We start from the raw sequence: 25,295 nt of genomic DNA, 5'->3' as shown, positions 1-25,295 counted from the left end.
AGCTGCACGGACAGATGATCATCTGGACATTGCTTCTGAGCAAGTCTCACTGTGTCCCACCTCTGTTATATGACAGTAAAGGCAGGTCAGCCTTGTGCAGATTTGGTGAGGGCAGAAGGCTCTGCAGCTGCAAGAGGCTGTCCTGATGCTCTGAGGCACACAGAGCAGCACCAGCCACAGGGCTGTGCAGCAGCCGGTGGGCATTTCTTGTCCAAGTCAGCCTGGGTGCTACCTGGCATCCCAGCAGTTTGAAGAGTGCTGCTCTTGAGATACAGCAGCCTGGAGGTGCTCTGTGAAAAGGGGCAAACTTCCTTAGCATCTAGGTCACAGCTGTATTTATACAGCTCAAAAAACAAAGACAGAAAAGTGCTCTGGGGCACAGAGCTTTAGCACTCAGCCAGTGAGGATATTAAAAAGGAGGGGAGATAAGCCACCAAGAGCTTCATTTCCTCTTCAGCTTCTTTCTAATTTATTCTCGTGTTTATTTAAATGCTCTGCTTTGGGAAACTGAGACTCCATTTCACAAAGTATTTAAAAGAATTTCACAGGCATAAAGAGCTGTCAGACAAGACTAATCTGGCTGCAAACCCTCCAGAGTGCAACAGAGAATTTAGGTAACTTTTCATGAAGTCTCCTTATGGTCAGACTCTGCTGCTCTGATCCTTTCTTGAACTCTGCCAAACGAACAGATCGCTGACTGTTTGGGATCTGTGAGAAATAGACATCTGTCTTCTGCCATGTGTGAGACAGCTCTGGGGAGGAAGAGACTGCTCAGATGGATTGTGTGTTGCTTGTACCGCCTTGATATGCAATGTTAACAGAGATGGGACATCTCTGACCTTTCTTGCTGCTTGAGAGGGTTTGGCATGCTGGAGAGGAAGTCCAGCGCCTGACAGTTCATGGCTGGGGCAGAGAGGTCATGGTTAAATTGTATGCACAGCACACATCACTTGCTACTTGGCTTCCTCCCACCCATCTCCCATTCCAATTCATCGCTATTACTGCAATGAATGCCCTAAAAAGAAATCCCCACTATGCACAGTTTGATGCTGGTTCCTGGAATCCACTGCAGTGGGCAGACAAGGCAGGGACCTGTCACCACTTCAGCAGCATGAGCCTTCAGGCAAAGCACTGGGGTTAGTGCTTGCCAGCATCTGCTATGGGAGAAGGTGCACAGAAGAGCTTTTTATTCTCCCATCAGTGGCACAGTGTCCTCAGCAATAGGGAATAGAGGAACTATGGAATGGGACAACCTGCTGAAATTATGTCTTTGCAGTTTGGTCCATCACAGCTGTGCTCGTGAGTTAAAATGGCATCTCCAGCTCCAGCCCTGCAAAGATCTGAATTTGTGCATTAGCTCCCTGCTCATATATTATTTGGGAGAGCTGGCTCAACAGGACACAACAGGCCTGGAGAGAAATGAAATATCCCTTAGACAAGTTCTGTCCAAATTTCAGTGTCCCAACAGCAGTCCAGCTGTTCCCAGGGATGATGACTAAGTTCACAATCTTCATTTTGAGACCAGAACCAAGTCCATCCTCTACTCTGGGGCTTTTTGAAACATCACATCTCTAAGAGCCATTTGTCATCCTTACCGAGACCTGATATTTATGAATTACTTCAGAATTTTACTGCTATGAAAAGCCATCTTAAAAATCAATTACCATTATTTATGGCTTACAACAGTTTCGGGGCAGGTATTCTAAACTCACTCAGATGTGTCCTAGTTTGTGACAAACAGGACTTGAACCCTGACTGGGGTGTTTGGACAGGCCTAGATCTAATATTCAGTTTAGGTGCTTCTTACCTCACTCAGTCTACAGCATTCATCCATGTATTCATTCAGACTGTCACTTGTGGGGTACTTCTTCAGCGGATGTTCATGGATCTGAAGGTCTTGCACGCTGCCAAAATTCTCTGGGAAATTGTCAGCAATTGTCTTTGGCTCTTCTATGGGACCTGGGGTGGAAAGAGTGCTTTCCCTGGAAAGGTCCATCTCTGGGGTAGGTTCCTTTTCTGGAAACTGCTTGTCACTCTGGTCAAAATGTTCATCAGGATTTTCTTCCTGAGGGACGCTGAAGTCTTCAAGGGAAGCTGTAGGACCCTGCACAGCATCTGCCTCCTGGGTGTAGTAATCATCTTGGTTTTTGCTCTCTGGATCTTGGAGGCTGACTTTTCTGGCATGTTCTTTACATGTTCTCATTAGCTGATGGTCAATTTCTGGAGAAGAAGAGGTGCTAAGCACACCCGAGTCACAAAATGAGTCTCTGCTGTGAAGCACAAAGCTCTTCTCTGAGCCAGTCGGTGTCGATGGAGAATTAGCCCCACTTGGCAATTCAACCCCTGAGTCCTCAGATTCAAATTTGGAGAATCTATGAAGCCGGCACTTGGACTCGAAGGCGCTGAGGTCCGGCAGGGTGGGTACGTAGTCAGTGCTTGCCGGGCCATCTGCACAGTTTGGATCTGCCGGTGCGGCTGCTGCATTTGGATTTTCCAAGCAGTCTGGTGGGAGGCTGGCACCGGGAAGATGGGACTCTTCTGTACAGGCTGTGTCAGCTGGAGCCTCTGGGATTAACCCTGGGTTTTGAATTCCTTCATTGCTCAATATCTTCATGTGTGTCAACACAACTTTGTCCTCAGCAGGTGGGCTCTTCTTACCTGCTTAAAAGAAAACAAGCAGAAGGTCACAGAAGGCAACAAAACTCAGTCTCTAATGCATCCCCTGAGGAATGTGGAACGTATAACTGCCTATACTAAGGTGATAGAAGGGGACAGCCCTAATTTGTTTTTCTTGAGCTATATGAAGTTTTCTTGTAAGCTTTGCTACAACAAAAGTGTTGTGTTTCATAGCCCCAGAGTCCTTTAGGGGGACTTAAGTGCACACAGAGTTCTAATTTAGTAGATAGGTAGAAAACAACACAGGTAGCCAGATGACTTTTTAGTGATTACCTGCATATAGATGCAGAGAAGTACATGTTCCTTCAGCATGATAGATATTAATTTAAGGCTAAATATTTTCTCTGATTTAAATGTATTCTGAACTAGCAGAAAAAAGAGTAAAACAAAATCTGTCCACAGGCTTAAGTGAATTTGGGGTTGCAATAAGCAATTTGCAAACTGTTTGGTAATCTCTGCAGTATTCTCTGCACACATACAGGTGACAAAAAGCAAGTCCTGATAAGAAAAGCAAATGAGGCACTGTAAATCTTTTTCACTCCCTGAATGGTTTTAGCTATGAAGTAATTTCTTTAAATAAAATTACTATTACTCTTTACCTATTTGTAAAGAGTAAGGAGATGGGGGCAGCTTTGTTCAAGAGCTTTTTGCACAAAGACAAAGAAGACTTTGTTTTCAAATCACAATTATTTTACACAGTAACCTGGTAGAACAGTCTCTAGATGAAAAGCTGATCTTCAGGAGATGAAGATCTGCCCCAGGTTTTCTTACAGCTTTTTATTAATATAATATTTCATAGTGTAGACTTCTGGATCACAATGGTATGAGAGCCAGTGGGAAAGTTCTGCATCTACCCTTTAGCAAACTGCAAATCTCAGTTCCAAATCCATCTGATTGTGGATTTGGAACCAGGAATTACTGCAGTACAAAACTTCAGTTTCTCTGGTATCTTTTCCCTTACTAGTGCCTAACCCAGAGCACCTCAGAGGGCTACAGTGCATACACTTTCCTGGATATCTTACTTCCTACTTCATTTCCTATCATTCCCCCCTCCTCTTTCCTTTCTTTTTGCCTGAATCAAACCAGCAGCAGCTTCACAAACTCGCTCCCAGTAATGTAACTGTGCCTTGGATCCACACCACCAGTGTGGAGCAGGGAAAGTTCTGCTGTGCAGCTCTCCTTCATAGTAACCCAGAAAAATCCCTGTTTCAGAAATAACCCGTTTTCCAGCCTTCCCTCCTCCAGCTCACTTTCTGCAATATACACAGACAAGGCAGACTTTTACTCATTAAGGCCAAGCTAACTAGTACATGGACATTTTCTACTGTATTTAAATTTCCTTTTATTTGATCTTTTGAATTTCCTGGGATGCCACTGAAACATGCCCTTTGCTGTTCATAGACACCCACAGATTTAATATTTTACACTGGATTTTCATAAAGGGCAGTGAGTGATAAATAATCCCATCTGATGGGCTTTTTTGTGGCACTTGGGCACACAGTGCTTACAACACCTTATATAAGATCTTGTTTATCATATATAGAATTGCACTGCCTCTCTTAGCAGGATTCACAGACATCTTTCCAGTGCAAAGAGTCACATTTGGGACAGTCAGTGCCAGACCTCAGCAATACAACACCAGTACATTGCTGTGGTGAGGGACAAGAAAAAGACATTGCCCACAGAAATGCTCAGGGAAGTTCATCAGGAGCTGCCTGTGCCGGGCTGTGTTGTCATTCTTCCAATTTTTGGATAAGCATGAGGGACCCTGAACTGAGGACAAAGAATAGGATGGCTGGTTTGCAGCTTCACACACAGCAAAACACCAGCTGTAAGAGAGAGCTGAGTGCCAGGTCTTGGAAGGAGGTAGAGCTGAGTCACTTCTGATTTGAAGTGAAGAGGATCTACCTGCTCAGCTGCAAACATCTCTTGGCAGTAAGAAGCAAAGTGTGTATCTGCATGAAAAAATACAAGGCTTACAGGCTCTTCTGATGGCATCACCACCCCAGCTGGCCAACAAAACCACTGAGAGTCAGGAGGAGAGCAGCTGCATTCCTCCACTTACTTTTAAGAACAAACCATAGAAGTGTCACTCTTACCAGGAATTACTATATGCAATAGTAGTTCCTTCCCACAGACTGATTGCCTTCACTTATTAATCATGCCATGCTGGATTCTCTTACTTCTTTCAATCTGCCCCTTTTTCTTCTTGCTTAACTGGTTTTGCTCTGGCCTACACAAACATTTCTTTGTCTGAAATCAGGAAGCAGCATGTTAAAATGAGGTCTTGCTACTTACAGAAGGAGATGTCAGACACTTTAATTCATATCTTTTATGACTACAAAAACTGCAACGTGCACCAAAAAGTTTGGCTGCAGTAGAAAAAAAATAGAAGATGAGATGAAATCTCTGACTCTCTGTGTGAGGATTGCCTTGATGCCAACAACAAAGTCCTTTGCTCTCCCCCTACTGTGGTCACTAGCAACATCACATGGTTTCACAAAAACTTCTTGTTTATCTGTTCTAGACTGCAAACCATTGATCTCAGCACTGTCATATCCTGTTAACCCCAGTCTTGAGTATTTCTTATTTATCCTCCCAACCCTTTGTGATGATGCAAAATGTTATCATCCCCCTACCACAAGAGCAGAATAGAGGCAAAGGATGGCAGGATTTTGCAACACGCTTAGGCACCTCATCCTCATTCATTCAATGATACTTTCCCATGGTCAGTGAGGTCATCTGTGCTACAGCAGAGATCTCCCATGATTAAGGCAGTGACCTGAAACTCAAGTTATTCTTGTTGCACCTCACTGACAGAGCAGTCTCTTTTCTTCCTCTCTGTTAATTGAGTTATGGAATCTAAACCATGGGGCTTCCAACAAGCAGATTTTTTCTGCTACATATCTTGAAAGAGGCATACAAAAGTGCTCAGTTCTTTCAAGCATATCGCTAACAAACACCAGAATGGTGCAAATAAAGCTCATCTGTGCAATTACAAAAAAAAAAAAAAAAAGTGAGCCAGAACCTCAGCTGCTATAAATTTACTAATTTCCAGGGCCCTTAACAGAACTGTGTTAGCTAGCTACTTTTGGCTGAGGATTTGGCTTGTAAGTGCTTTGTTAGGGGCCCTAAGCAAAGCAAGCAAGGGAGATGAACTTCTGCCTGGCACGGAGGGAGCATGCTGTAGGGGTATGGTTACAATCCTGCTCAGAGACTTCTGAAAGGAGGTGTGAAGAACTTCAGAGAGCTGAACAATGGCATTAACGATGGTAAGATGTATTTAATTGCGCTGGAGGCCAGCCAGGTTTGACACTGCTGCTCCTGGGAATTCAGCCAAGATTTTTTTGTTGTTGTTGTTTTTTGTTTCTTTTGCCCTGGACTGGTTTTCCACACCCCTCTGGGGTGGGGGTAAGGTATCAAACACTGCAGCTTTTAGGCAGTTGGCTGGTACACTGGTATGGCAGCCAGGGAAGGAATGGAGTTTTGTGTGCATGTTTCAGAATAAGTATAGCTTCCTCAAGCATCTCAGCATGCATGCCCAGGCCAAACTTTGTCTCAGGGTAGCTTGTGCTACTTGCCTAGTAGCCCTCTCAAAGGATTATACGGCTCTGTAATCACTCTAGAGATAAACAGGGTTCCCTGGATTGAAATATATGCTGTAACTGACGGTGACTGATTATGTATAACCTTGGGAAAGTTGCTGGGTTTCCTGTGCCTGTACAGCTGGAGAATAATATTGCTTCCCAACTCATGGGAAGGTGGTAACACTGAAGTAGCTATTAGCTGAAGGTCATTATTTGGGAGTAAAAGGAATGGATGTGTCCCAGTTAAGCCTGTAGAACTTTGCTTTGAATCGTTTTCAGATCGTTTTCTAGGATATTTCTCTGCTGGCAGTTAGCATAGCCTAACAGGGAAACTTAAGTCTTTCAAAGGTGAATACCCTCCCATCAGCTCCTGTCCCAAGGCTTCCCTTTTTTGGAGTTTTAAGTCCAAGTATATTTTTCCAGTTGCATAATAACTAGCAGCTGCCACAGCTCAACCTCATGCATTAATACAGAGATTTCTGACCAGGAGAAAGAGGGTGAATATCTAAACAAAATTGCTTTCAAGCATTTTCTTTATCCCAAGTAACTTGCATGCAAGAGATGAACAACTGCTCAGGCAAAACTCCTGTGTGTTTCCAGTCCTGCTCAGGCCCAATTCCTGCAAAAGCTCCCATCTTTCTAGTAAACCAATCTAAAGTCTGTATCCAAATCCCCATGCTCCAAACCACTGGAACTCATGTCTGATTTTTTTTTCTTTTCTTTTTTGCATCTATGCCTGTGTCTCAAAGCTGTGTTTCACTGGCATTTTCTTCAGTGCAAGCCTTGTTAAGCTACATCCCTGAGAGGGTCCTTGGCCTCTGATGCACTGACTTAAGTATCATAACACATGGTCTTCTGATGTATCTGGCTAACTGCTGGATGGGAAGAGGCCAGGCTGGCAGTGGGATGAGTGCTCCTAGTGGCAGTAAAGAGCTATACTATACAGCACTGCCCTTTGCTGCTCTCCTCCCTTCCAATCTCTGCCCACCTGTCTTCTCAAAATGATCATCTTCATTTGTAAGTTACTTGGCAGAGGAGGATCTCTGTTAAACATGTGCACAGTGACTGGCACAACTGGAACCAAAGCTTTCCTTGTCTTCATCTGCTGCTGGAGCAGCTTTAGAGCCATGGCAGCCTTCTGCCTGTCCCCAGAGCTGATGCAAGGTCTGTGTACACAGTAAACCCATCCACGGTGGGTGGTGCTGGCAGAGTTATGCAGGGTGAACAGTCCAAAGATACTCAGAGAATCTATTCCTCCCTCTACTACTGTCTGCCACAAGACATGCAACACCCTCTACATTGCAGTTCATATGGCCAGTACTTTCCAACTGTACTGTGCCACAGGAGCAGAGCACCAAAAATAAAGGGCATCCCCAATGACATGGGTTGTTAGAGTAGAGGGACTTTGCATAGCTGCCTTGCAAAGGAAGACCAAAGTCAAACCCCAGCACTCCTACCAATCTGCTTAGCCCTCAGTACAGGAGTAAGATGCACATGCAAAGCCCCAGAAAAGGTTTTTCATCATCCCATAGAGAACGCACACAGCCTGCCTAGCAACTCCTCTCTGGCTCCAGCTTAAAACCCTGTGCCATGCAAGACTGGTTCTGTGATGAGCCTGTGGCCTTCAAGTAACAGACTAGAGATGATTGTCGGCTTTTGAAAAATCATTAGGTAGCAGTGACTGGTGAGCTGGAGTCAAACTCATGACCTAGAAATGGAAGGCTGCCTCTCCCATTAAGTCCTTGCATTCCCTCATTTTCCTTCCTTCCTTTACAAAAAGTCTCCCTTTAGTTCTGTCACTGTGCCACATTCTCTAACGCTGCTGGCAGTACAGCTCAGGTGGTATTTCCCTTTAACTTCGAAGAGGTGATTTTTTTTTTTTTCTCACCAATGATGAGGTCTCAATTTCCCAGCATTTAAGAGAAAAGGGGTCACTTCCTTTCTGAAACAATAGGCATTTTTTGCTGCTGACTCTTCCCCCATATGTGCTGAGGGGTGGGGCTGGGTGCTGGGGCGTGCTGGCACCTCCTCAGCACCAGCGGCCCCCACACAGTGCCTGAGGGAGCTGTGTTACTTTCCCGGCTGGGCAAGGGCTGTCCCTTGCATAGCCCTGTGGGCACGGAGAGGCACTGCATAGACAGGACCTCAGTACTCACAGGAACTGGATTACTCTTACGCTGCCAAAAAACTAAACCCAAACACAACAATCCAACAAACGAAAGAAATTCCCACCCTAAAAAAATGAGCAATTACTACCAATCGACGCTCTGGGAAGAAAATCTATCTCTACAGACCTTTGCCGTGTATTTCCATGGGCTGGGGATCTCCTCAACCACCTGGTGCTTTAATGAACTGTTGAAGACCTGATCCCAGTCCCGGCAATGGCAGGGGTGCTGCTTGGCACTAAGGGTCTGCAATCTGCCTTCCCAATGCCTTTCAAGCAAAGCATGCTGAGTATGCTGCTGGATCTTGGGCTGCCCAGTCTGAGCAAAGGCTTCTCCTTAACAATTAGGGCAATCATGAGCCTAAGAATTTCTAAGAAGAGCTTATCAGAAGGTCTTGTGTCTTCAGTGCACCCGTTACAACTTCTATCTACAACAGCAGAAACTTGTGAAGGGTTTTTTTTTTTTCCCCAACCAGAACTGCGACTGGAAAATTCACATTTGCAGAAGAACACACTCCCATGTGGTAAATGAATATTTGCACCATAGACCAAATTCTTGAAATTTCAGTTTATCCAACCAGGAAACTGAAATGCACGTGGATTTCATGAGAGTACATACACAATTTGATTTGTTTGAAATTTGAATGCAAAGGCATAGTTATGACAAAGCTGAGATTTTAGATAGTCCTTGGAAAAAGCACAATTTTTTTGGATCTTTCGGCTCCAAGGTGGTCTCTAGTCTCACTGTTAGTTAAGTGTGTGAAGTTCCTTTGGATCCTAGTTTGGTAATAAAATATGACCAGAAATTTTATAGGTCCCCACAGCTGCAGCTGGTAATGATAAATCCATATAAAGTAGATGCTGAGAGAAAGATAACACGGTTCAAGGACTCTGACTGAGGAGGCATTCAAGACTTTAGTACATATGTTTTAGAAGAGGAGGAGATAATTATAGCTCTTTGCAAGCATTTGAGGAGGAATGAGAAGGAGATTGATTGTTTACTGATTGATACAGTTGGGTGAACTAAAGAGGAAATGGATTTCCAAGTGGAGAGGCCACTTGACACTTTTACAGCTTGCTTCTATTCATTCCAAGTGACCTGTGAAGTTTTTGAAACCTAAAGACAGGTCTGATAGATTAGTGACCTCTGTTAGAAAGTCCCAGGGCACAGCAGGTCCCCACAGACCACCTGGCTTATCAGTTATTTGTGTAGGCTGTCAGTGTTCAGTTTTTAGACCAACACCTGACCCTGTGCATAGTGCCAGCTGAAGAGCCTGTCCCACTCATTACTGCATTTACCCTGCAACTTATTTCTTTATATATTATATATATGTGTTATATATATATTAATATTTATATATGATATATGGCCCAGTGGGAAAACTGGGACAAGGATAATTTCAGTGCACAAGGATCAGTGCCCAAGTCCTCTCCACTCTGCAATGTAACCACTCCTGGTGTTGGGGGTAGGTTCAGCTCTCACAGTCACCTATGGTGCTTATTTGTGAGATTTTGTCAGGGAGATGACAGCTGTCACTAAAATCCTTCTCCTTGGAAATTCCCATGTGCTCCTTCAGGAGAAAGGTTCAAAACATTAACTAAATAAAACAGTGTTTTCAGGAGTAGCCCTGTATAACAGCAAAAGATTGTTTAGCACACAGGTCACAGATGTGTCTGACCAGAAAATGAAAACAATGGAAACAAATATACCACAAATTAGCAAAGACTGTCTAATTTAGGAGATCTTTTCCATGTTCATCTGATCTGCAGGCTGCCTCATATCATGGAGGATTATTCAACCATAAATGAACTGGGAGACAGGAGGCCCTTTGCAAGGATGGAACGTGTCCCCTGGGGATGACAGGTATGTAGTAATTCAGGTTTTATTGCCTATAATAAGCTTGGATAAACAACTGTTCAATAGCCCCAGAGACCAAGGCCATTTAGACACCAGTGCTTCAACTGAAGCCAGAGGAACCCATGAATTGTATTGGAAAGGTCACTGTTAACCCATTCTTCATGTGCAGTCATTGCTGTCCTTAGGCAAAACCCTGGAGAACTGCTTCTGCTCAAACAAGGTAGCGATGGACAGGTGTAACCATACTCTTGCATGTCTGAAATCTTTTATGGTTGCAATGAGAGCAGTGACGGTTTTGGGGTTTGTTGCTCATGCTGAGGCCACAAAAGGACCTTGGGGAAATGATGAGGTGGTGGTGATGCAGAGTGATTCTGTAACTGCAGTGAACTGAACTCGCAGGTACAGAAGCTCCTGCCACACTGACACTTCTGCTCTAATAGCCCCCTTGGGGGGAGGGGGGGGGCAAAATCCAGCCTATATCCCTCTTACTGAGCTGCCACTTAAAAAAAAGTTTTGTTTGGTTTAAGTTTTCTATCTTAGGCTGCAGCTGGAGATAAAACTTTTTTAAGTCCCTGCCACAAAGCTTGCAAGAAAGAGCATTCTTGGTTCTTTCTTAGTAGAGACGGGGTCCAAACCAGGATATATATATAATATTTGGTGCCTCCTTCTAGCTGAGGTGATTAGGGAGCACAATCCAAGCCTTGAGTACCTGAGTGGATGCCCATGGACGTGGTGCCTCTGGTGACTCTGTGGGAACTGCCTGTGCTGCAGCAGTCCAAGGAGATAGATCTTTTTTGGCATAAAGATGGGAAGTCAGGACTCCAGGAGGCAAAGACAGTGTTTTGCAACATCTTTACCATCCTGCTGCTGTGCAGCAGGCTACATTTAGACTCTGGCAAACACTGGAGCCACCTCCATGCCAAGCAAACCAACCCAGTGCAGTGATGCTAATGGGATAGAAGCTGCTGGTCTCGTTTACAGCTGACACAAGGCAAGCTGAGGGGTGAACAGGGGTGTTAAAAGAATTCTGCTACCTGGGGCTTGTGATCTCAAAGCCTGTAGCTCTGGCTAAGGAATAAAATACATTGGACCCGTTACGCCTGAAAAAGACATACTGAGACCACATAATTTGCTTTCACAACAGTCTTAAAAAGTTACAAAGTGATCAGCTGCAGAACCATAGCTGCCTTCCCTGCCAGGGTCACGTCCTCTGCACAGAACAGGAGGGAGCACGTAGAACATTTCGAACCCGCGATAGAATTATCTATCTGCTGCACGGGGATGTACCAGCCTAGAAAGCGATCCGATGTCCGCTGCCCGCGCAGTGACGGGCGCAGGGCAGCCCCGACCCGCGCGGTGCGGGGGCAGCGTGTGCCCAGCGCTCCGATGGGTGCCGGTCCCTGGACAGCACGGCGCTCGGAGCCACAGCGCTCCCGCCTCCCCTGCTCCTCTCTCCCAAGCTTTGCCGCGCTTACCAAGGCGAAATAAACCCATTTAAAGAGGGAAATCAAACCGGTTCCTGAAGCGCGATCCTCGTCCCCGCCGGCCCCGGGGCAGGAGCGGAGGGGCCGGAGGCTGAAGCGGGAGGGGACGCGCTCATGGCAGACTCACCTGCGTGGGGACAGAGGCAGCCGGAGAGCAGGGAGCGCAGCATGGGGACGGGGCGGCCGCGGCGCCGTGCCCGGCCGGCGGGGCCCAGGAGCCGGGCGGGCCGGGATGGGCTTGCCCTAAGTACCGTCTGCGCGGCCGCTGAGGGGAAGGAAGGGGGTGGCGGAGAAGCGGCTTTGGGGAGGTGTTGGCAGCCGCGGGGGCCCCGGGGAGGGCGGAGGACTCACCTCTCCAGGGCGCTCCCAGGGTGAAGCTCCGGTGCCAGCTGAACATCCCGGCAGCAGCCGCCCTCAGGGGCGGGCGGGGCACGGGGACGGGGGTGCCATCGCTGCCGGCTGTCCCCGAGCTTTGCGCGTCCCTCGGCGGGCGAGCGGGACCGGGCACCGGGCTTAGGGCATGGCCGGGCAGCGGGGGCAGCGCGGAGCGGGCAGTGCTGCCGGCGCGGAGGCTGCGGAGCGGAGGGCGGGCGGGCGCCCGGCCAGCAGTGACTTATAAAGGGAGCAGCCCAGAGGAATGCATCTCCTGCGCCTGATAAGCCGAGATGACTGGAGGGGTTTGAACTACCTTTGCAACCCCCAGAGGAGGGGGGGGGGAGAGAGGGAAAAAAAGGACGTGAGAGAAGAAAAAGAAAAATATTTCAGTACTTGCATAATGTCAATAAACAACTCCCCTCTCTAGTGGCAGGGAAGGCTGGAATGTTTTGGGTGGGGAGGAGAGAGTAAAATGGGTTTGGTGTTTTGTTTTTGTTTTGTTTTCTTTTCAGGTTTTTTCTTGTTCTCTATTTAAATCACACGTTATTTGTTCATAATGCAAAAGTGCCTTGGTTGTCGCTGGGGCTGCAGGCTATAGGTAAGAAGGGTGAGGAGGAAGCGGAAGGACTGTCGTGGGTGCAAAATCTCACGGGCAGGTTTGTGGTGTCACCCCACTGGAGTGAACTGGGAATATGCAAGCCAGGCATGAAGAGTTCTGGGATGCCCTGGGCATGGTTGAGCCACCTGGAGTGCTGCCTTGGGAAACATGTAGGAAATTACTCCTAGGCTAGGTTTAAGCAGTACAAGTTCCCTACAACCAGCAGCTCCATAACCTATTTGGGGTCTCTGCTTGCTAAGAGAGCACCAGTCCCTGCATTACTCTCCCATCCAGACTTCTGCTGACACAAGCACTCTCAGGAGAAAATGTCCTGCTCCACCGGTTAAACCGGCCTAATTCTGTGGACTTCAACTGTCCATAGGATCAGTGGCCCCAAAGAGATCACAGAGGGGCAGTGGTGCTACAAATACCATGAGAAAGTGAGGCGGGGGGAGATCAGTCCAGTTGCCCGCTTGCTCTGCAGGTGCAGGTCCTCCTGTAACTCTGCAACACTCATCTCAGGACAGGTATCAAGTAAAGTAAATTGACTTTTTGTTGTAGCAGTCACTAGAGTTTGCAGATTAGCACCAGTTACAATCTGAAGACAGGGTGTTTAATTGGCCCCTTTTCTCCACCACATGCTTTATTAATTGTTCCCAAACTTGTGTCATCCAACAAAGGGCATCCTTCCTCCCCAGGCTGAGAGATTCTTTATATTGCTCCCCCCTTGCCTCCCACTACAGTGGGATAGAGTTTTTGTGGGCTGCGTCTGATTTTCTTGCAACAGTCCAGGCACTCACTGTGCATCCAGTGCCTGCTCATGTTTTTCTGAGAAACCAAAGAGTGTGTTTTTTTGTGTGGACAGAAGCGGGTTTTCCACACTCTTTGGGCTGGTGAGAAGGAAAGCTATAGGTTCCCTTGGGGAAGGAGGTCCCTGTTTCCTGCAGTGAGACAGTCCCAGGCCAGGGAGGTGTGCAGGACTGTGGTTAGTGCTGTGTGCTTGGTGTGAGACGTGCTACCATGTTCTACACGTGCAACCAGCCCAGGCTCACCATCTCAGCTTCAGTGGGTAGACTTAAATTATTAGAGCAGCAGCAGAGTAGTTTACAGATGCCTTAGCATGAATTCAGTAGCATTGTTAGCAGCCAAAGGAATTCTGGAGACCAAGCATTACTCTCTCACCTTCAGCTCTGCTGCCCATATACCATTTCATCTCCATTCTTTCCGCCCTCTTGCTGCATTGTTTTGTACACTGCTGAGCACATCACACTCCTATATTACCCAGAAACTTTTTTTTTTATAGTAACTATTTTGGAGAAGGAAAAAAGCTACAATGCTGAGGTCTGTAAATAACTGCAACCCAAAGTACTCTGAAATGTATATAATTTGTAGTAAGCAAAATGTTTTATGCTGTCAGAAATCTAGATTTCTAAGGAGAGTCTCAAGCTGGCTGTTTCTAAGCTCAGTTTACCCCCTTGTGTTCAACAAATGCTTGAGGCCAACAGAAATTACTGTGTTACCAAATATAATAAATAAAAGAATCCACTGACAGTAAGCTTTTGAACAAGAATAAAACATCCCTTAGAATGTGCACAAGACAAGTGCTCTAGCCCTGGGCTAGGGCAAATATGGAATGAAAATGGCTGGCAATGAGCACAAGATTTTAATGCTCCAGGTATTCTCACAAGAGGGAGTGTTTGTGTGTATGAAACTGATAATTAAATTGGAAATGCCCTGTGTTGACAAAATATGGGACAGTAGCAAAGTTGTTGTTAGTTGTTGTACATGGTTATTTTTGTCTACACTTAAAAAGTTTTAGTAGCATAACTGTGGTTTTTGTATTTTTTCAACTCAGATTTATTTGCTGTATTAGCATCAAAATGTTTTACACTTGAATAGCTTAGCACTAAATCGGGAAAAAGCATTAGCATGCTTTGAACTTTTATTCCAGTGTAAAAGCATCTACCTGGAGGGAGATTTTACCATTTTATTCTTGTATTATTAATAACAGTGAAACCTTCCAAAGGGTGGACACCACTGATTGCAGCCCTCATCAAAAACAGCCCACAAGCAAGAAATGAAAGTGATGCCTGGTTTTGGTGTCAAAACTTGAAAAAAGTGCAGAAAAAGGAAACTGATTATTAATGTGCTTTTGTCTAAACCTTGTGAACACCCTTGACACGGGAAAGGTCATATCCCCTATGTACAGAAATACATTGAACCTTGTTGCTGCTATAGTACAAAAAAGAAAGGATGCCTCTATCCTGCAGCCTCATCTCTTGTCTGGCAGTGAGAGTATTGCTAGATGTCACTATTTAATTGGGAGTTTTGAGGCACATTGGCTCATTTTCCCTAAAGTCCAGCCTGTTAGTGAGGGGACTGTGGGGCGCTGGGGCTGAGCTGTACAGTGCTGTGCTGGGATTGAGCACAAGAATGGAGAGGAACCTGCCTCAGGGACAGCCTGGTCTGAAGACCAGGGGGACACATTACCACTGACTTCCAAAAACCTTGTGGTTTTTGGTACATGCTACATCTGCCCTTTCCCTGCAGCTGCTGGTTCTTGTGCTGTGTCTCCTTCCCATTCATCCGGGTGCTGAGAGTATGGGATGGCTTCTCCAAATTGTAACTGGGCAGGAAATTCCCTCTTGAGCTGCACAGGATGTAACAGGAAGAGGAAAAACCTCTTAGTCAGCATCAGCTTCATTTCTGATGGATGCATCAATTTCCTCAGTCGTAAGAAAACCCTCCACCCAAAGAAGTCCCCAGTTGTGGAAAGCTGTTGTGTCTCTGGATCCCCTGGGCATACAGCTGCATCCTATCTTTCTTGTCATCTTTGTCAACTTGTGGCTTCTAGGAAGCATCTTCAGAGCAGAGGGCACTTCCCTACTGTGGAAAAGTCAGGCACAAGCTCTCAGGGAGCTGCTCACACCAAGGAGGGTGGGTGAGGGTGTTAGCCAAGGTCTGTTTATAGTGTAATTCCCAAGTCCGGCACCTGGAAAGCAAGAGAGGTAAAAAGATTTCATGGTGCCTCCTAAAAGTATGTGGGCCATTGTGTTGTTCCCTCATGCCCCAGTTAGTACTGTGCAATCCCAAATCTTCCATAAAAATGATTGCCACTGAGATGCTCTGCAGTTGCAAAGAAGGATGCCTGTCAAATGTGAGCCATGCTTCAAAAAACTCCCCAGGAGCCAAATTATGCAGTAGCAGGACAGAGCCCTGAGCAAGTGCAGCTCTGCATGGGTGAGCATTCCTGGTTAGGACAGGTGTTCCTCTGCTGTTTGGCTTTAGGCATCTCCCATGTGCAAATAACTTCATCTCCTTCTGCTGCAGCTTGTCTGGGAGAACAGGATTTTTCTAAGTAGTTTCAAGACCCATCTTCTTTAAGTTGTATGGCCCCCAAATCACAGGATTTCTCATGCATGTAAAAAGCCTCTCCACCTGGCGTGAAGTATTTGTGGTGACGAAAAACACATTCCAGTGTCATTGTCACTGTGGTTTTCACACTGAAGCACATAATGAAATAACTGTCAGCCTTTCATCATATGTATATATTAGACCTTGTTTTCCATCCCATTCCCTGACCTCTCAGTTAAAGGCTGGATCTGGACAGGTTGCTTGACTAGCTCCTGGATTGTTTTGTACACCTGCAGTGTGGCAAAAAAGGACCCTGTGTAATTCAATCACATCCTTGACTTGAATATGTTTTCTTTCATTCTGATACAACAAGTTTTTGAGATGTAGCTGGCAGAGGGACATCGGATCTGTGTGATGGTTTGGGAAAAAGGGGTGAATTTGATGTGGTGTTATGGGGAGGCTCCCCAGCAGCAGAGAAGGGACAGGGAGGATATGGTCTGTGCAGCATCCATCAGGGTTGGCTTGGACCTGTTCCCTATGGGTGACTATAAGGAGTTGCTCTCTGTTTTAAGTTTTAGCTACTTTTGCCATGCCAGATCAGCCATGCCAGCAGTGCTGTATTGATGTCACTTAAGTGAGCACTCGCAGCACCTTCTGCATGAGGGTGTCAGTGCCATCCTGGGGGTAGCCTGGTGCCATGGGGCTCTTGCACTGCACCTGCGTGCATGGCTCAGGGGAGCCCTTGCTGCCTCAGTCAGGAGCCCCTCGCAGGAGGGCCAGGTCAAGGGAAAAAAAAGAGGTGTGGGTTCAAAGAGAAATTGCATTATATTTGCATTCCTGTAAACAGAAGTTTCCAGAACACTCCAGCTTCCTGTGAAATGGTTCTCTTGCTAACTTGGCAGTGGTCTGCAAGTGTACAGCTTGTACAGGTGAAGGTTTGAGATCACACAAGAGGAAGTTGTTTTACTGCCATGCACTTATGGTGCAAAAAATAGATTGCTGGGGTAGTGACCAGCTCTCAAATCCGTTAGCAGTAGTGTGTTAACTCTTGCAAATCTTGTGTTGTGCTCCAGACACTTGTTTTAGTCTAAATACATTTCAGTTTTTGCCCTTCCCTCAGGGAATCAGATATGCTTAATTAACACTTATTAACCCTTAATACTCAAAATGAGAAAAAACCCTGTCTGTACAAGCAAACCCCCTCTGTATCTTCTCTGCCTCTCTCATGGATGCTGCTGTCCCAAGCCATTCCCCAAACCGAGCAGGGGAGAAATCTGCCACCTAGCTCAGCACCAGTTCTGCTTGCTAGTGTGTCCACTAGCATTTTCAGAGCAGAGAAGGCTCAAATGCCAGGTATGTTTGGATCCTGTAGCAGGTGTGTGGTACCCACTCCTCCCTGCTGTGACAGGAGCCCTGGTGAACCACAAGGGAAGCAACTGCCCAGCACTCTGCCCTGGGAAGTCAGGGCCAGTGGCTTGCCAAGAACATTGCTTCCTCTGGTGCATAATGGAAGCACCTTTGTGCTCACTGAGCTGGGCTGAAGGGACCACTGAGTTCCAAACCTGTTGCAACAAGTGCTTAAGCTCAGGTTGCTGCTCTCTAAGGCTCCAGGGCCAGGACAGTCCCCTTCACTTTCCTATGGACTATTTGTCCTGAGCATCCACACCTTTCCCAGCCAAGGGACAAACTGGCATACCCCATCAACACCTTCCAAAGGCAGGCTGAACTGCACTGTACTGTGCTGTGCTGCTTATTTTTCCACTGGGACTTCAGTATCCTGGGGGTGCCAGTGGGTTGCTTCTGTGGCCCTAACAAAGGACAAGTCGTGGTCAGGGACACTCTGCTCCTGGGCTCCCTGGAGACAGTGAGCCTGGGCTCTGCCATCAGTCCAGATCACAGCTTTCTCTGGAGCTGGGCCAAGCTGTGTGCCTGTTCCCATAAGTCCTTTCACAAAGACAGCAGTGAGTGGCAGTGAGTCCAACCTCACATCCTTGTGTGCACGCACTGGCCTGAAAACACTGGGATGGAGCAGGGAAAGGCGGGGGGTCGCAGCACATCAGGGCTGGGTGCACGGCAGCAGGAGCTCTTCCCCTCTGCACAGCCCTGGCTGAGCACACTGGAAGGAGGGCATACTTTCATTGTTCTGCTTTGTCAAGAGGAGACTGGTAAAATGAGATGGTAATCCAGGGGACTTTGACAGAAAAGACAGAAGGCATGAGGGAAGAATTGAGGAAATTGTGTGAAAAGGTGATGAGGAGGAACTCAGAGGAGGGCTGTTGCTGACCTGGGCCTCCCTTTTCACCCTCTGAGGTGTCTGCAGCCCTGCAAACCTTCAGCCAGGCCTGGGCTTGGCTTGTTTCTCTATCTCCATCATGACTCTGCCCAGTTCAGAAAAATGGGTGCCCTCTGCCCTCGCTTGGTCCGCTGCTGGGAGGCAGCCAGTCTGGACAGGTTCTGCTAGGCATGTGCCAACACTGTGTCCTGGGCCAGAGCTGGGGAGTGAGAGGATTCAGAGCATCCTTCAGACTATTTGTTTCTTTGCTTTTAATGCCTCGGGAATCCCAGGAGCTGTGAAAATGCTGCTTAAACTTTGCAATTAATGGGGCTGAGCGTGTGGGGATCTATGCCTCATTTACCTTGTTGCAAATGCTGCATTGTTTTAAATGCTGCAATTGCTTTAGTTTGGAAATGCTCACTCTCAGTTTAAAGCAATCTGTTTCAGTGGAGTACAACAGAAGAATTTCTAAAACATCACCAGAGTTTAAAGCAGTAACAGTAGCAATTAATGAAATCCTGGGCAATTTGCATTGCTTTTCCCTGAATATATGTGCAGTCATGAGTAGAACTAAATATTTTTCTTGTATAACAATTTAATTAGAACTGATTTAAGTAAACATGTCTTGAAGGTTTGAATATGATAGCAGTACTGCATTATAAATGTCATTTTGATTAAATAATGGCTTCTTTGCTTGAACGGGATAACTATCCACCCAAAACACAGAGGTGAAACTTTAGTTAATAATAAAACTCCCACCAACTTCAATAGAGTTATATTTCACCTTAATTGTACTCATAATTATGCTTTCACAACTTGATTACAGAATTTACTGTTTCCTGCTTGAAGGGGGTATACATTGTTGTACACTTTCTACAAAAAAAATGGGAACAGAGGACTGTTGACATGCAGTACGTGAGCTGGGATTTCCCCCATTCAGTGAAACGATGGAGCTCCCTTGTCCCAGGATTCAACAGGAGCACTGAGAGTTGCCACATGGGCTCTCACTAAAAAAGATACCATAAGATTATCCTGGAGCAGTGGTTGCCAGTTCCTGTGGATCTGGCTGCTCCGGCACTGGGGAGAAGTAATTGAGGAAAGCACGCTGACTTTTAGCAGGTTTAATTACACTGCATGAGACCTGACCTCCACTAGTAAAGTATACAGGGGCTTCCCAGGCTGAAAAATGTTGAAAACAACTGTCCTTGATGAGCAGATAGTGTTCAGTAGTCAAGGACCTGTCTGGATGACCCCAGGACATACTTTACAAATAGCATCTGTTTCTGCAAACCTACTGTTTAAAAAATCTTTTGCTGAAGCCAAATTGATGCTCTTTCATTTGTGTACAACTCTGATATCCAGTTCTTGGGTGTGTATTTCCTCTGGACATCCCGGAGGATATCTGTGGCTCCACTGTTTGTGAACTGAAGTTTGTAATGTGACCGTGGATCTTACACCACGGTCTGTGTACATGACTGTGTGCAGCAGCAGGTGGCTGCTGCTGTGTGGTCCCACAGCTGGCACCTCTTCATGCAGTGGAATGGGCACAGGAGCTCAGATTTAGCACCAGCACTGAGGTGCTCTGCTTCCTCAACTCATTGGTTTGGTGCTCACTCTGTGCTTTTCATCCCCCTACCTCAAAAGAAGAGGTAAACCCTTTCTCCTTTGGAAAGCTGGCTGGACATTAAAGCTGTGAGTCTGTATTAAACTGTTTGTATAAACATTAAATGACCATGGCTACCCAGAGTAACAAAAACAAGTTCACCATTAAGAGACATTTTTTCCCTTCCAAACCAACCCCAAAGCAGGCTCTTCTAGGTCTGAATGGGAAATGTCAGTGATATATTCATATTCCCTCTGTTCAGATCTAAGCCCACCATAGAAAATTAAATACTACCAAGGACTTTCAGGGGTTGGGACATTTGTGATTTTTATCTTAGCAGTGCTATTTGTGCTTTTATCTATAAAATTCTGCTTCTCTTTGTATGCTTGTTTAGTGGGGGATGAATGGAGAGAGTCTGCTTTTTTACTGCAGACTTCCCTGTGCTTACTAATTTAAGACTGCCATTCAGACTGAAATTTCCAGGTTGGCTCATGATGAATCTATAGTCTATATGCAGCTCTTGGGAGATATTTCTGTATCCTGAAATAACAGGAGGCTTGTGATACATCATTACATGACTCTGCAGTGCTCTGCAACTCATGAGATGGAGGACAGATGTCACCAAACTGTTGTACACCAAAACAGTCACTGCCAAACCATCCTTCATTGAAAGCCAATATGACTGAACTGATGCACAGGCTTCCATGCCAAGTAAAAATAATGGGCATATGTCTTTTTTGTGGATTTGTATAATGAGAGCTTTCCTGGGTACCTTCCACTGGTAGTGCTCTTAAGAACAACAGCAACAAAAAACAAACACACAAACAAACAAACGAACAAAAAAGAGAATACTGACCTCCAGATGACCCAGCTTTGAAACTTCTTGATTTGAAGCCTGGTAGCACAGTTTGCTTGCCCTCAAGATAGTTTTAATGTGAATGAACAGGCAAAGACACAACAAAGTATTGTCCCGAGTTTGCAAACTAAATCAATCAAGATCCAGTCTGTCAAAATCAGCAGTAGGTAGGGGCCAGCCTTACCCTCGCCCCAATAACCTGCATTGTGCAGGCTGAGGAGGCAGCAGGAAACAAGGGCTCAGGAGGGCTGCAAAGGGCTGCAGAGCAGATTTCAGGTGAGCTTGACTGCCAGGGAGGCACTGAGCTACAGTCTGATTTTTCAGAAAAAGCTCCGCATCTACCTGTTTCAGGGATATTTAAAGTAGTGTTTTCAAATCACACCATTAGAGAGAGCCCTCTGGGAATCACCCTCTGGCTGGTGATTTTAGTGCCCAAAAATGCAGGCTAAGCTGTTCTGAAGATCTAGCTCTGTTTGTGGCTGCTGAACTGTTTTAAAAACCAAACCTTTTTTTTCATATAAACACCAAACTGCCTGATGTCAAGTCAGGTTTGCAAGATAAGATAAGAGTGCTTCAGTGAGGAATAAATGGAGGAGAGTTTATGGAAACCAAGTTATTGTAAATAGATAGCACCAGGAAGGGGGGTTTATATGGTGCTGTGCAGAGCAGAGGTGCATAGGGAGTGAATACATATTTTTTAGAGCTGTGGCAAGAGACAATGAGTGGGAGGCCAGGGTTTCCCACCCCTCTCATTCCAGTGGCCAGGAACCCCATGGCACAGGTCTAAGCAAGGGGATCTGGAAGCCAGTGCACTGCAGCAGCACGGGCTCAGTGTTTCAGAGGCAAGCTCAGAGGGTGATGAGAGGAATGGAGGGAATGTGATAAGGCCAGGGGAGGATTCGGTGAGGGAACGAGCAGGGAAAAGGAGAGGGTGTGTGGAGTGCCCCTTTCCACTGTCTCCCACTTTCCCCATGCTGAAGGCAGGTTTGGGTCCCTCAGCTGAAACAGCGGGGAACTACTGTACTGAGGGGTGTCCCTGATGCTCTTATGGATGAAGCAGATACCCTGACTAGTGTCTTTTCAGCCAACCCTGATGTCAAGAACAGTGGACAGTGTGCTGCCAACAGTCACTAGCAACCAGCAACTAGCCACTAGCAACCTCAGAAATAGCAAGCCTTTGTTGTCATTGTCCTTGTGTTTGTAGGTGACTTGGCCTAAGCAAAGATGAAAGCCAGTGGAAATCGCTAAGCTGCTGTGGATGTTCCTGTGAAGACAGACCAGATTTGGAGGATCATACCTTAGAGGGGTTTTTTAATAGAGAGCTCTTGTTTTTTGAAAAGGTGGAGCAGTGTAATTCCACAGCACAGAAAAAAGCTCAGGGGACCACAAGTGGTTATGCTGCCAGCTCCCAGGAAGCTGCTGAGCTGCACTATGTGACCATGGTGTTCCTGAACGCTGAAGGCAGAGCAGACACAGTGGTGCATCGTCACTCCCCATCAGATCTGGTGTAACGTTCCTGGCTCCAGTACTAACCCAAGTGTCTGCACACTTTTATCAGCAAGACTTGCAGGTAGCATTACATGTTTGTCCACTTGGAATAGAAATATTCCTTAACTCTGAACATCCCTGGCCTCTCTCTTCAGATGTTAGTCTCTCTTGGTGGACAGTAGATTGATATATTTATATTTAACATTTCTGGCTATATAAATTCATGTCTGCAATGACTCACAACCATCATGGCAAATGTATGGCAAACTCGCTATCCCAACACATGAGAGCTAATAACCTGAAAATTTTGATATATGAACATAACCCAAGCCCTATATCTGAACAACTGGACATTTACAGGGATTTAATACAGATTTCAATTGGGTAGCTCATTACCACTTTGAGAAAGCTCTAGGAGAAGGAGAAGTAATCTTTAAAGCCATGGGTGGAAGAAAACAGAGGGATATAAGACAGACACAGCTAGACAACCTAGACAGCTCTAGTTAGCACTTGACTGTGATTTTTTTAGGAGATTCTTTGGCATAGATACAAAACTTTTATGATTAATTGATCAGTTTTAACTGTCAGTTTCTTGCAAGCCATCATACTTTTAGCTGAAAGAACTAGAAGGATGGTGCTGGCCTCCTAGAGCAGATCAGACTTCACTTCTGGCACAGAAAACCCTATGTGGAAAGAATTGTGGTAAGCAAAAGATTTCACAATGTTAGTAGTGCCCAAAGGGAGGACAAGGTGGAGCTCTCAATGAGTAATATGAGATCTGTACCAGCAGATCTAAGTATCTCAGATAAAATTTGTGATTTCATCCTGATATTTTGGTGAAGACCTGGCCACCCTGCTTTCTGCTCACAAAAAAAAAAAAAAAAAAAAAAAAAAAAAAAAGGGAAAAAAACAAGGAGTAATCTCCCCTCCATTGTTATCAACATCCTGGCCTCCTGCAAGGGAGAGTGCTATATCCCTGTTCTCAGTCCATGCCACAATCCAGGCAGCACAACAGTCTCCTTATCTTTGCAGTGGTGCTTCCTAGACATCTCTTCCTATATTGAGTGGGCATATCTTAGGCAATCTCTATCTCTTCAAAACCACCCTACTTTTCCCCAAACCAGATGCTGTTTTCCCACCACTACACACACTAACCATGCTCTCTGCTGCAAAATACACTAACAAGGGTTTAAGTCAATGTCAGGTGGGTCCTGAAATGTAACATCTATCTGAGAATCAGGCAGCTGAATTCTGTTTGCGCTGCAGCAAAGGGCCATGGAGATGGATCTCAGTGGGATATTTTGATCTCAGTCAGATGATGTGCTACTGAAAAAGATGTGTGATTGGTGTGCTGTCATTTTGAGTTGAAGGAGAAAATGGTGAGGAGCCTGCATTAATTAGTATTAAACCGCACTTGGCAGACGCTAACTCCTCCACAAAGTATCTGTCGCTAGAGGGCATGAAAATATACCTGCTGAGTTGGATGGGTGAGGTCCAGAGATAGTGCCAGGAAGCAGGACTTACACCAAGCTGGTGCAGAAATCAGCATGATATTCTTGGGTGAAAAATCACTTAAAAGCAAGTAGTGATGTCCATGAATTACACCCCCCTTTTCACTTGGGCACTGAAGTCAGCAGCTATTAGAAAGAAAATGGTTGGCCTGTTCTAGGCAGGAAATTGTGACTGTGATGCTAAATGTCTGAGAACTCTTGGAAAAAACATCCCAAGATGTGGAAGTGACAATGTGTCTCTACTGGTATTTTACCAGCAGATCTCAATATGTTTTGCAGCAGAAGTCTCTATGGTTATTTCCACTTTTCTGTGGGGAATACAAAGTTCAGGTACCTGAGGGACAGGGAAGGGAGGGTAGTCAGGCATTGTAGTAAACCTGCATAAACGGTTACCCTCTTTAGTAACATAGGATCATTAAAGCAAACTTAGAGAGCCTTTGGCTGCCACAAGGTTTCAATTAACTAAAATCAAGGTACCTGCAATTCATTGCATCAATTTTGTGACAGTCATTCAAGTGTAAGAACAAGTCTTGTACACGAATGGGTAATTTTTATTTTCCCGTTTACCTCTTTCCAGCAGGTGAAAACCAGGGTTTCCAGTAAAAAAACCAAAACAAATTACCAGCATAGCTGACAATGGTAATAACTCCCTAGGCTCTCAGGTTGGTCTCCATCTCCTAGGAACCTCTGCCTCAGTCAGTCATGTGGGTGTATTCAATGTTCATAGTCACATTCTCACAAGTTTCAGGGGAAAAGAAGTGTCACTTCATTGTTTTTCCCCACAAATCTTTGGTTTTACCACCACCCCCCTAACAAACACTGAACACAATAGATTGTTAAACCTAAATTGATGTGTTCAGTATTACTGGAACACAAGTAAAGAAAATTTCAACACAGCATTAAAAATACATCACCTTCACTGTAGCACTGTACAGGAACAGACATGACTTCTTATTTTATTTGCCCATGGAAAGGAACTGTCATTTTCATTGCTAAAATATTTGTCCATTGGATGGAAATAATTACAAGTGGAACAAAACAAAATGTTTTGATTAAATACAGGACTGGTCTTGTTTTTTCCAGTAAATGTTTCATGTTTTCAATTCTCTTCCCCCTCTGCTGGGGATAATATAATGGACAGTTAGAGATCACCTTCTGTCTCAGAAGAGCCTAGATTGCATAGGGATCCCTTCCTTTGCCACTGAAAGTTTGGTACCCAGGGAGCAAACACCAGTGAGCAATTTATTCCCATAGAGTACCACAGTGAAGGTGAGTCATCTGCTGCAGAGCAGGGGAGTTTTCAGGAGACAGACTCCAGTTCATAATTCATGCCAAACCCAAGGGTTAACACTGAAGTGTCAGATCTGACTAGCCCATGGCTGAGGAATGAAAACCAGCAGCTGTCTGAATTCCAGGGATGGTGCTGGGAATAGCTGCTATGAAACAAAGTCCCACCAACTTTGATC

General features: G+C 45.6%; 1 protein-coding gene across 1 annotated transcript in view; it reads right to left on the bottom strand.

The window, feature by feature from the left end:
• Positions 1-12,374, bottom strand: part of LOC135417946 (uncharacterized) — a 31,220-nt gene extending 18,846 nt beyond the window's left edge. Inside the window, exons 1-2 of the mRNA XM_064662673.1 lie at positions 12,121-12,374; positions 1,808-2,661 (exon numbers count right to left, since the gene is read on the bottom strand). Coding sequence (XP_064518743.1) covers positions 1,808-2,661; positions 12,121-12,166 — 900 coding nt within the window. The 5' untranslated portion in view covers positions 12,167-12,374. The remainder of the gene's footprint in view (positions 1-1,807; positions 2,662-12,120) is intronic.
• Between the last annotated feature and the right edge of the window lie 12,921 nt (positions 12,375-25,295).

The sequence above is a fragment of the Pseudopipra pipra genome, chromosome 8 (assembly GCF_036250125.1).
Source record: "Pseudopipra pipra isolate bDixPip1 chromosome 8, bDixPip1.hap1, whole genome shotgun sequence".
Classification (NCBI taxonomy): Eukaryota; Metazoa; Chordata; class Aves; order Passeriformes; family Pipridae; genus Pseudopipra; species Pseudopipra pipra.
Note: the sequence above shows the minus strand (reverse complement) of the source record. Positions and strands in the feature narration are given on the sequence as shown.